This window comes from Pan troglodytes, chromosome 9 (assembly GCF_028858775.2).
Source record: "Pan troglodytes isolate AG18354 chromosome 9, NHGRI_mPanTro3-v2.0_pri, whole genome shotgun sequence".
Lineage (NCBI taxonomy): Eukaryota > Metazoa > Chordata > Mammalia > Primates > Hominidae > Pan > Pan troglodytes.
The window spans coordinates 4,653,963-4,665,416 of NC_072407.2; the positions used below are offsets into that span (position 1 = coordinate 4,653,963).

The 11,454-nt window shown below is 54.2% G+C and overlaps 1 protein-coding gene across 11 annotated transcripts in view; it reads left to right on the forward strand.

The window, feature by feature from the left end:
- PTDSS2 (phosphatidylserine synthase 2) overlaps window positions 1-11,454 on the forward strand; it is a 47,195-nt gene that overhangs the window by 10,336 nt on the left and 25,405 nt on the right. For all 11 annotated transcript variants that reach the window (XR_008537924.2, XR_002938402.3, XR_002938401.3 and 8 more), the window contains exon 2: window positions 1,469-1,570. Coding sequence is in view for 5 of the 11 variants with exons in the window: in XM_024346852.3 (XP_024202620.1) it covers window positions 1,469-1,570 (102 nt within the window). In the remaining 6 variants the exon portion in view is untranslated. The remainder of the gene's footprint in view (window positions 1-1,468; window positions 1,571-11,454) is intronic.

Sequence of the window (11,454 nt, forward strand, 5' to 3'; positions counted from 1 at the left end):
ATAGGCGTGAGCCACCGCGCCTGGCCTGTTGTTTTTTTTTTTTTTTTTTTTGAGACACATCTTGCTCTGTCTCCCAGGCTGGAGTGCAGTGGCACAATCATCCTAGCGCACTGCAGCCTCGACCTGGGCTTAAGCGAATCTGCCACCTCCCGAGTAGCTGGGACTGCAGGTGCCTGCCACCACGCCTGGCTAATTTTTTATAGAGATGGGGTCTCACTGTGTTACCCAGTCTGGTCCTGAACGCCTGGGCTCAAGCAATCCTCCTGTCTCAGCCTCCCAAAGTGTTGGGACTACAGACGCGTGCGGCCTACAAAGTTTTATCAGATATATGTATTGTGAATATTTTCTCCCAGTTTGTGACTTGCCTTTTCATTTCTTTAGGGCACAAATAGTTTACGTTTCATGGAGGCAAGTCCTGGGCAACATGCTTTAAGTGCATTGTTCACTTAATTTTCATGATGTCCTTGGAAGTCAGAAGCTTCCCCATTTAGATATGAGGAAACTGAGGCACGGAGGGGTGCATCATCTCTCCAAGGACACACTCCGGTGGATGTAGGAACTGGGTTAGACATGAGGACACACTCTGGTGGATGTAGGACCTTGGGTTAGACATGAGGACACACTCCGGTGGATGTAGGAACTAGGTTAGACATGAGGACACACTCCGGTGGATGTAGGAACTGGGTTAGACATGAGGAAACTGAGGCACAGAGGGGTGCATCATCTCTCCGAGGACACACTCCGGTAGATGTAGGAACTAGGTCTCTGCCTCCATTTGCAGATGGTCATGCAGAGGGGGTCTCAGGCGAGTGTCTGGCACAGGCAGTGGCTGGGGTCTGGTGGCCCCCAGTTCTGGTACTGGGCTGGTTGTGGGCTTTTCCACCAGCGATGGGACAGGACAAGACTGCAAAGGGAGCGCCCTGCCTCCTCCTCCCACGTCTGGGCTCTGACAGGCCAGAGGACGGGCAGACCCACGGCTCGTGGCTCACTCCAGCTAGCAGCGGTCACTCTGCAGGCCTCTGCTCAGGCCCCTTCTCAGCTCTTGGTGTCTTGGGCTGCTGCACTGAATCTCAGATGTTATTTCATGAACCCAAAGAGTTGTTGTCTCGGCTTGTCTTGCGCAGTGAAAAGCGCGTGTTTTACGTGTCCAGTTGCTCTTAATAGCAGATGCCTGCCCTGGACACCAGTGGCAGCATGTGCCCTCTGAGCAGCAGCCTTCAGCTTCCCAGGAACACGGGGCTCTTCCTGTCCAGCCTCCTGGGGGCTGGTCTCAGCCCTGACTGGCCAGCAGACACAGGGTCATCTCAGAGTTACCCAGCTAGGGACTCGCAGCCAGTTGCTGGTTGGCAGTTGGAGAGTGGAGTTTAAGCCCTCTCCTTGACGTAGAGAGGATTTGGGGCCTGTTACGTGAGTATTTAGCAATGCTGCCCAAGCTCTGACACCATGCTTATGCGTTCTTGGATTTCAGGCGAGCCCACACCTTAACCGTGCTCTTCATCCTCACCTGTACGCTTGGCTACGTGACGCTGCTGGAGGAAACACCTCAGGACACGGCCTACAACACCAAGAGGTAAGCTGCCCTCTCGTCCTGCCTTCTGAAACTGCCCTGTGCCCCGTGTGGTGGGTGTGGCACCCTTACTGCTCGGGCTGCCGGGGGCTCAGAAGGCCTTCACCAGAGGGCTGCGTGGGGCCGCCAGCCTCTCCCTTTAGTGTGTCTGACGTGCAGACTCCGGGGCTGCCCTTGGTGCTGCGTGGCGTTCCCGGTCAGCCCCCGTCACCTGTCACTGGGAGCCAGGAGTCTGTGTCATCTCCACGTGACCGGCAGCCTGTGCTGCGTTTCCCCTGAGTTTTGCATGTTGAGGTTGGAATGAGCTGCAGCAGCTACAGGGCTGAGCCCTTGAGTTTGGGCGTCTCCGGGGGTGAGGTTCCTGCGGTGGCCGTGTGCTGGTTCCGTTAGCCAGCAGGGCTCTTGCACGGACAGGGGCCGATACAGACCGCAGACCATCTGGCCAGCAGCCAAGCGAGTAAACTCGTCTTCTCAGGTTTATCTCCACAGGCAGGCAGGCTAGACCTTGGGTGTGTCCTCTGCCTGAATTCCATGGATTCTGACGCCAGTCTCAGAAGTGCGTGTGGAAGAGAAGCTGGTTTTAGAGCCTGTGAATCAGTCTTGAGTTTTCTGTGCCTGACTCTCCTCTCGCGTTGCTCTTCCGACGCGCGCACAGGGTGTGTCTGCCCAGGGCTGCCTCCTGCCCAGCAAGGCTGCTGACACCATCAGGGCCTGGCCCCACTTGCTCCGGCGGGATGGTGGGAGGAAGCCGGAGCAGAGTCTGAGACCAGCAGCAGGATGGGGACAGAGGTGGAAGGAGGCATTGGAGGCCTGTTGGTGTCGGGGCCACAAGTCGGCTCTGGTTGGCGGGAGCCCTGGGGTTTGTAGGACTTAGCTGTCCCTACAGCTCTTGGGCCAGCACTTCATTTTGTAAAGCAAGAGTCTCGCTGTCTTCGTGACTGTTGGATGGGGTGATGGGTGGGCATGGTGTGAACGTCATCACGCTTGCACGGGCGTTGGTGGCCCTGTTTGCCCACTGACTTGGCACCAGCCCTGTGGGCTCTAGAACACAAGCATGCCCAGTGCCCTGTCTGTAGGGGAGCGGATGCTTTAGAATCACGCACAGCAGACCTCATAACTGAGTCCATCTCCCTGGGGGCAGTGGGGCATTTCTGGTTAGAAATTACTGTTGAGGTGCCTGGACCCAGGACTCTGCAGCCTGCTCCCCAGAGGAGCTCACCCTCCATCCTCACCTGGGAGGCGCAGGTGGCCTCTCCTGTCCTGGTCTCCCTACCCTGCTCCTGGCTGCATGCTCTGTGGGTTCTCTCCCACCTTGCTATCATCCCTCTCCCAGTCAGCTTTGCTGGCCCTTCCCCCTTTTTCTGAGCCTGAGGTGCCAGCTTGCTCCCAGGCCTGGCCTGGCCAGTGCCTCCCGTGCTCCAGGCCCAGCTCGCTCCTTCTCCCTTTCTTAGGCAGTCCCAGCGGGGGTCACGTGCAGAACCTGCAGGCCCGGTGTGCACTGTGTAACTAGGCTCCAGAAATAGGGAGCATGTGCCGTGCCTGGGGCCCCTGTGGAGGGGCCACCTGGGGACGCTGGACCTGTGGCTCTGGAGGCAGTGAGGCAGTGGGCAGGAGCCCCGTGTGTGCCTAGAGGGAGCTTTCAAGGAGGACTTGGTCTTTCTTGAATTCATCTATCAGCACCTGGCTAGGAGGGTCTGTGGCATCTGCCGGGCACAGCAGGGTAGGTGGATTAGGAAGCAGGACCGGGTCTCACCTCAAGTGTCCCACATGGCAAGAATTGTCAAGAGCAGGAGTACAGGGGGTGTCTTGGGAGCGCTCCCCGAAAGCATTCACCAGGCCCCCACCAGGCGCATCACAAAGCCTCACCACCCCAAGCCAGGCCCTGCCCTCCCAGGCCTGGTTCCTATGGGAAGCACTAGGTGACCCAGACCCAGAGGGGCCAGGAGCTTAGACCCCTGAGGGGGCAGCAGTGGTGGGCACGTCCCCCACTTCACCCAGCACTGGCCTCTCCTGAGTGGCCCCCGACGTGAGAGGCTGGGTTCTGCCATCCTGTCCTCTCCAGCAGGGAGCCCCTGCGTGTGTTCATTGAGAGGGGCCAGGAGACGGGAATTCACGGGGCCCTGGGCACTCTTCCCTGAGGTTCTGTTCTGGGGACACTAAACGCGCTCTCAACTCACATTCTCTTTCCCCCTCACCCTCTTTGAGGGCACAAAAGAAGCCACCTGTCCTTCTCTGCTGCTGGCACCTAGAACCTGCTCTGGGCTCCTTCCTGGAAGGCTCGGCTGCCCCAGGTCACCCTGGCACTGACCGTGGCTCTGTGGCTCCTTCCAGTGAAATTGCCGTGGTGCACCTGTCCTGAGTCCATTCTCATGGCCTGGACCTGCACTGCTGCACACCAGAAGCCCAGCTCCTGGGCAGCCACCCTACCTGCCCCTACGCAGGGTGTCCACACACAGGGTGCCCACACACAGGGTGTCCGCACACAGGGTGTCCAGAGGCTGTGGGGGCTGGTTTACTTTTAATACTAGAATTATCTGATGTCCTCAAGGGTAGATTTTCTTATATAGAAAATACCTTCTAGGCCAGGCGCGGTGGCTCACGCCTGTCATCCCAGCACTTTGGGAGGCTGAGGCGGGCAGATCACGAGGTCAAGAGATCGAGACCAACCTAAACAACATGGTGAAATCCTGTCTCTACTAAAAATACAAAAATTAGCCGGGCGCGGTGGCTCATGCCTGTAGTCCCAGCTACTCGGGAGGCTGAGGCAGGACAATCGCATGAACCTAGGAGGTAGAGCTTGCAGTGAGCTGAGATCGCACTACTGCACTCCACCTGCTGAAAAAGTGAGACTCCATCTCAAAAAAAAAAAAAAAAAAAGAAAAGAAAATACCTTCTAGAAATTAGGCTTAATTTTATTTTTTATTTATTTTATTTTTTTTTGAGATGGAGTCTCACTCTGTCCCCCAGGCTGCAGTGCAGTGGCGCGATCTCGGCTCACTGCAAGCTCCGTCTCCCGGGTTCACGCCATTCTCCTGCCTCAGCCTCCCGAGTAGCTGGGAATACAGGGCCCACCACCATGCCCAGACAATTTTTGTATTTTTAGTAGAGACAGGGTTTCACTGTGTTAGCCAGGATGGTCTCGATCTCCTGACCTCGTGATCCGCCCGCCTCAGCCTCCCAAAGTGCTGGGATTACAGGCGTGAGCCACCATGCCTGGCCAGCCTTATTTTTAAAAATTAATATTTATGTTATTAAAGTTAAAAAGTTATAAAACTAGTGTGTCTTCCTTCAGCTTGCTGTCATTGTTCTTTTTATGGATCTAACAGGTTCCCCACCTTAGGGGATGATTTTCTTTTTCTTTTTTTTTTTTTTCTTTTTTTTGGAGACAGAGTCGTGCTCTGTTGCCCAGGCTGGAGTGCAGTGGCGTGATGGCCCACTGCAACCTTCACCTCCCAGGTTCAATCAGTTCTTGTGCCTCATCCTCTGTGGTAGCTGGGACTATAGCCGTGCACCGCCACGCCCCACTAATTTTTTTATATTTTGGTAGAGACAGGTTTCACCACGTTGCCCAGGCTGGTTTTGAACTCCTGAGCACAGACAGTACACCCGCCTCAGCCTCCCAAATTGCTAGGATTACAGGCGTGAGCCACTGCGCCCGGCCCCGTTTTGTTTTTCTTGAGTCAACGTTATTGACCTATAATTTACTATAATCTATGTCTGATTCACGCGTACGGCTGATGAGTTTTAACAGATTCATACCCCCGTGTGCCCACCACTGCATGGGGGTGCGGAAAGTGTTCACTGTTCCCTGCGCTTAGAGTGCCTCACCCCGGCTCGGGCAGTGCGGAGGCATCTCCCCTGCGCTCAGAGTGCCTCACCCCGGCTCGGGCAGTGCGGAGGCATCTCTCTCCCCTGTGCTCAGAGTGCCTCACCCCGGCTCGGGCAGTGCGGAGGCATCTCCCCTGTGCTCAGAGTGCCTCACCCCGGCTCGGGCAGTGCCAGTGCATCTGCCTGGGTGAGAGCAGGGTCTGTGCTGCCAGCCCCGGCTTCCTGTGAACGCAGTTGCTCCTCCGGCCTGGCCTCTCCCGCTGGAGGGCAGCTTCGCGGCATCCTTGCTGTGCCTGCCAGTGGGCTCACTGGGGAGCTTCCGCTGCGTGGACACGGCACCGTTCACTGATCTGCCTGTATGGGGGTGACCCTGGGGGAGAGTCCAGCTTTCCTCACCAGTCCATTACATTTTTATCCCATTTTAAACTTAGTAAATTAAACCTCTTCACACATTTTACTCAATAAAATACATGTAACATATATAAATGTAATACACTTAAAATATAAATATCCTTACTTGTAATACATGTAAAACATAATGCATATAAATATACTCACAGTGCTGAAGAATAACAAAGTTGGACACAGAAACTACACAATTTCAAGACTTCCTGTCAAAAATGCACCGAAATACCGAGCCCAGAAACAGGCGCGCACGACTGCAGGCAGCCGATCCTTGACAAAGGAACAAAGGCAAGTCCATGGCGAAGGGATGGCCTTTTCAACACTGGCGCTAGAGCAACAGAACATCCACGTGCAAATCTAGACACAGACCTGACACTTCTCACAAAACCTAATTCTAAATGGATTCTAGATAAGCCTAAATGTAAAATGAGAAGCTATAAAACTTCTCTTTTTGTTTTTGAGACAGGGTCTTGCTCTGTCACCCCCACTGGAGTGCAGTGGCGCAGTCACAGCTCACTGTAGCCTCCAACTCCTGGCCTCCAGCAATCCTCCTGCCTCAGCCTCCCAAGGAGCTAGGACTACCAGTGTGCACCACCACACCCAGCTCTTTTTAAAATTTTTAGTAGAGATAAAGTCTCACTATGTTGCCCAGGCTGGTCTCAAACCCCTGCTTTGGCCTCCCAAACTGCTGGGATTACAGATGTGAGCTATCATGCTCAGCCACAATTATAAAACATCTTGGAGAAATCACAGGAGAAAGTATAGTGACCTTGGGTTTGGTGATAATAAAATACCAGTAGCACAATCCATGAAAATAAAAACTTGATCAATTGGACTTCATTACAATTAAAATTGTCTGCTGGGTGTGGTGGCTCATGCCCTTAAGCCTAGCACTTTGGAAGGCCAATCTAGGAGGGTTGCTTGAGGTCACAAGTTTGAGACCAGCCTGGGCAACATAGAACCACCCGCCCCCCCCCCCATCTCTACTAAAAATTAGGAAAAGATAAATTGGCTAATTGTGGTAGTACATGCCTGTGGTTCCAGGTACTCAGGAGACCGAGGCAAGAGGATTGCTTGAACCCAGGAGGTCTAGGCTGCAGTGAGCTATGGTAGCACCACTGCACTCCAGCCTGGGCGACAGAGTGAGACCTTGAAAAAATTAAAATTTCTGCTTTGTAAAAGACACTGTTAAGGGAACGAAAAGGTGAGCCACAAGCTGTTGAAAATGTTTACAAAACACCTATCTGATGAAGTACTTGTATTCAAAATATGCAAAGAACTCTTAAAGCTCAAGAAGAAGAAAAACAGGCTGGGCGGGGTGGCTCACACTTGTAATCCCAGCACTTTGGGAGGTTGAGGCAGAAGGATTGCTTGAGGCCAGGAATTCCAGACCAGCCTGTGTAACATGGTCTATTAGTCTGTTTTCATACTGCTATAAAGAAATACCCAAGACTGGGTAATTTACAAAAGAAAGAGGTTCATCGACTCACAGTTGCAAATTGCTGGGGAGGCCTCAGGAAACGTACAATCACTGTGGAAGGTCTCACAGTTCCTAATTGCTGGGGAGGCCTCAGGAAACTTACCATCACAGTGGATGGCAAAAGGGGAAGCAGGCACCTTCCTCACAAAGGCGGCAGGAGAGACTGAGAACGGGCACAGGAAAAACTGCCACTCTTTTTTTTTTTTTTTTTTTTTTGAGACAGAGTATTGCTCTGTTGCCCAGGCTGGAGTGCAGTGGCACGATCGTGGGGCTCACTGCAACCTCCGCTTCCTGGGTTCAGGCGATTCTCCTGCCTCAGCCTCCCGAGTAGCTGGGACTACAGGCATGCACCACCTCGCCTGGCTAATTTTTGTATTTTTTAATAGAGACGAGGTTTCACCATGTTGGCCAGGTTGGTCTGAAACTCCTGGCCTCAAGTGATCCGCCCACCTCGGCCTCCCAAAGTGCTGAGATTACAGGTGTGAGCCACCGCGCACGGCCAAAACTGCCGCTTCTAAAACCATCAGCTCTCGTGAGACTCCCTCACTACACGAGAACAGCATGGGGGAACCGCCCCCATAACCCAGTCACTTCCCTCCCTCCACACGTGGGGATTACAATTCAAGATGAGATTTGGGTGGGGACACAGCGAAACCGTGTCACATGGCAAAACCCCGTCTCTACAAAAAATACAAAAATTAGCCAGGTGTGGTGGTGCACACCTGCAGTTCCAGCTACTCAGGAGTCTGAGGTGGGAGGATCCCTTGAGCCCGGGAGGTCAAGGCTGCAGTGAGCCAAGATCACACCACTGCACTCCAGCCTAGGCAACAGAGCAAGACCCTCTCTTTCAAACACAAACCTGGGTGACACCCACTCGGAAGGCTAAGGCAGGAGAATCACTTGAACCCAGGAGGCAGAGGTTGCAGTGAGCTGAGATGGGGCCACTGCACTCCAGCCTGGGTGACAAAGGCAAAACTTTGTCTCAAAACAAAACAAAACCTGGGTGAAAGGTCTAAGCAGATGTTCACCAGGGAAGTTATTCAGACTGGAGATTGCGGTGGGAGGATGCCCAGCATCATTTGTCCTTCAGGAACTGGAAACAGGGAGACGCCACTGCATACCCGACGAAGCGGCTAAAACCTTAAAAACCGACAGTACCAAACGCTTCCAGGAACTCTCACCCATTGCTGGTGGGAATACAAAAGGCTAAAGTCGCTTTAGAAGACAGTTTCACAGACTCTCACAGAACTAAATATAAATATATTCTTGGGCTGGACGTGGTGGTTCACGCCTGTCATCCCAGCACTTTGGGAGGCTGAGGCAGGTGGATCACGAGGTCAGGAGATCAAGACAAGCCTAGCCAACATAGTGAAACCCCATCTCTACTAAAAATGCAAAAAATTAGCCTGGCATGGTGGCGGGCACCTATAATCCCAGCTACTCGGGAGGCCAGGAGGCGGAGGTTGCAGTGAACAGAGATCGCAACATTGCACTCCAGCCCGGGCAACAGTGCGAGACTCTGTCTCAAAAAATATAGATATAGATATAGATAGATAGATAGATTCTTACCATGCAATCTAGCAGTTTTGCTCCTAAATATTTATCCAACTGAATTGAAAACTTATGTCCACATCAAAACCTGCATGCAGGCCAGGCATGGTGGCTCACGCTTATAATCCCAGCAGTTTGGGAGGCTGAGGCAGGAGGATCGCTTGAGCCCAGGAGTTCAAGACCAGCCTGGGCAACATACTGAGACCCCATCTCTACCAAACTAAAAAACTTAGCCGAGTGTCACAGCACGCACACATGGTCCCATCTGTCAAGAGGCTGAGTGGGATCTCAAGCCCGGAAGGCAGAGGTTGCAGCGAGCTGTGATTGAGCCACTGCACTGCAGCCTGGGCAACAGGGTGAGACCTCATCTCTAAAAGATAGTAATGAGCATCAAGCCACTGCGACCGGGAGGAACCTTAAATACATGTTTCTATAAATACACATTCCTAAGTGAGAGGAGCCAGTTGAGAAGGCCGCGCACTGTGATTTCAGCTCGATGACCTTCTGGAAGAGGCAATATGATGTGGTAGTGAAAACATCAGTTGTTTCCCAGGGAAAGGGGAGAGTGGATAGTAGAATGCAGCATTCGTATGGCAGTGAGGCCACTCTGTGTGGCACCATCCTGGTTGGTACATGACACTGCGTTTGTCCGAACCTGTAGAACTGGACAACACGAGCAGACCATGTGCAGATTTTAAACATTCATTGAGGAGATGGGGGTCCCGGCGGGGAAGGCCGACTGACAAGAATCTTAACTACTGCAGATGCATTCCGTGACCTTCCTGAAGGGTGTTCAGAGGAAGGTGCTGAGTAACTTTGGAAATGAGCAGTGTCTATGAGGCCAGAGGCAAAAGGAATGGCACAGACGCTGCTCTAGTCGATAAAGTTTTGCTCCACAGAGGTGCTGACTGGCAGCTCTGTCACTGTGGTGTGTATGATGGCTGTGGGAGGGGAGTCTCTGGATAATCAGAGAAGGAGGGGAGTCTCTGGGTAATCAGAGGGAGGAGGAGGGGAGTCTCTGGGTAATCAGAGGGAGGAGGAGGGGAGTCTCTGGGTAATTGGAAGAGGGGAGTCTCTGGGTAATCGGAGGAGGGGAGTCTGGGTAATCGGAGGAGGGGAGTCTCTGAGATGGAGGGGAGTCTCTGGGTAATCGGAAGAAGGAGGGGAGTCTCTGGGTAATCGGAGGGAGGAGGAGGGGAGTCTCTGGGTAATCAGAGGGAGGAGGAGGGGAGTCTCTGGGTAATCGGAAGGAGGAGGGGAGTCTCTGGGTAATCGGAGGGAGGAGGAGGGGAGTCTCTGGGTAATTGGAGAAGGAGGGGAGTCTCTGGGTAATCAGAGGGAGGAGGAGGGGAGTCTCTGGGTAATCAGAGGGAGGAGGAGGGGAGTCTCTGGGTAATTGGAAGAGGGGAGTCTCTGGGTAATCGGAGGAGGGGAGTCTGGGTAATCGGAGGAGGGGAGTCTCTGAGATGGAGGGGAGTCTCTGGGTAATCGGAAGGAGGAGGGGAGTCTCTGGGTAATCGGAGGGAGGAGGAGGGGAGTCTCTGGGTACTCGGAGGGAGGAGGAGGGGAGTCTCTGGGTAATCGGAGGGAGGAGGAGGGGAGTCTCTGGGTAATCGGAGGGAGGAGGGGAGTCTCTGGGTAATCGGAGGGAGGAGGAGGGGAGTCTCTGGGTAATCGGAGGGAGGAGGAGGGGAGTCTCTGGGTAATCGGAGGGAGGAGGGGAGTCTCTGGGTAATCGGAGGGAGGAGGGGAGTCTCTGGGTAATCGGAGGGAGGAGGAGGGGAGTCTCTGAGATGGAGGGGAGTCTCTGGGTAATCGGAGGGAGGAGGAGGGGAGTCTCTGGGTAATCGGAGGGAGGAGGAGGGGAGTCTCTGGGTAATCGGAGGGAGGAGGAGGGGAGTCTCTGGGTAATCGGAGGGAGGAGGAGGGGAGTCTCTGGGTAATCGGAGGGAGGAGGAGGGGAGTCTCTGGGTAATCGGAGGGAGGAGGAGGGGAGTCTCTGGGTAATCGGAGGGAGGAGGAGGGGAGTCTCTGGGTAATCGGAAGGAGGAGGGGAGTCTCTGGGTAATCGGAGGGAGGAGGAGGGGAGTCTCTGGGTAATCGGAGGGAGGAGGGGAGTCTCTGGGTAATCGGAGGGAGGAGGAGGGGAGTCTCTGGGTACTCGGAGGGAGGAGGAGGGGAGTCTCTGGGTAATCGGAGGGAGGAGGAGGGGAGTCTCTGGGTAATCGGAGGGAGGAGGGGAGTCTCTGGGTAATCGGAGGGAGGAGGGGAGTCTCTGGGTAATCGGAGGGAGGAGGAGGGGAGTCTCTGGGTAATCGGAGGGAGGAGGAGGGGAGTCTCTGGGTAATCGGAGGGAGGAGGAGGGGAGTCTCTGGGTACTTGGAGGGAGGAGGAGGGGAGTCTCTGGGTACTTGGAGGGAGGAGGAGGGGAGTCTCTGGGTAATCGGAAGGAGGAGGAGGGGAGTCTCTGGGTACTTGGAGGGAGGAGGAGGGGAGTCTCTGGGTAATCGGAAGGAGGAGGAGGGGAGTCTCTGGGTAATCGGAGGGAGGAGGAGGGGAGTCTCTGTGTAATCGGAGGGAGGAGGAGGGGAGTCTCTGGGTAATCGGAGGGAGGAGGAGGGGA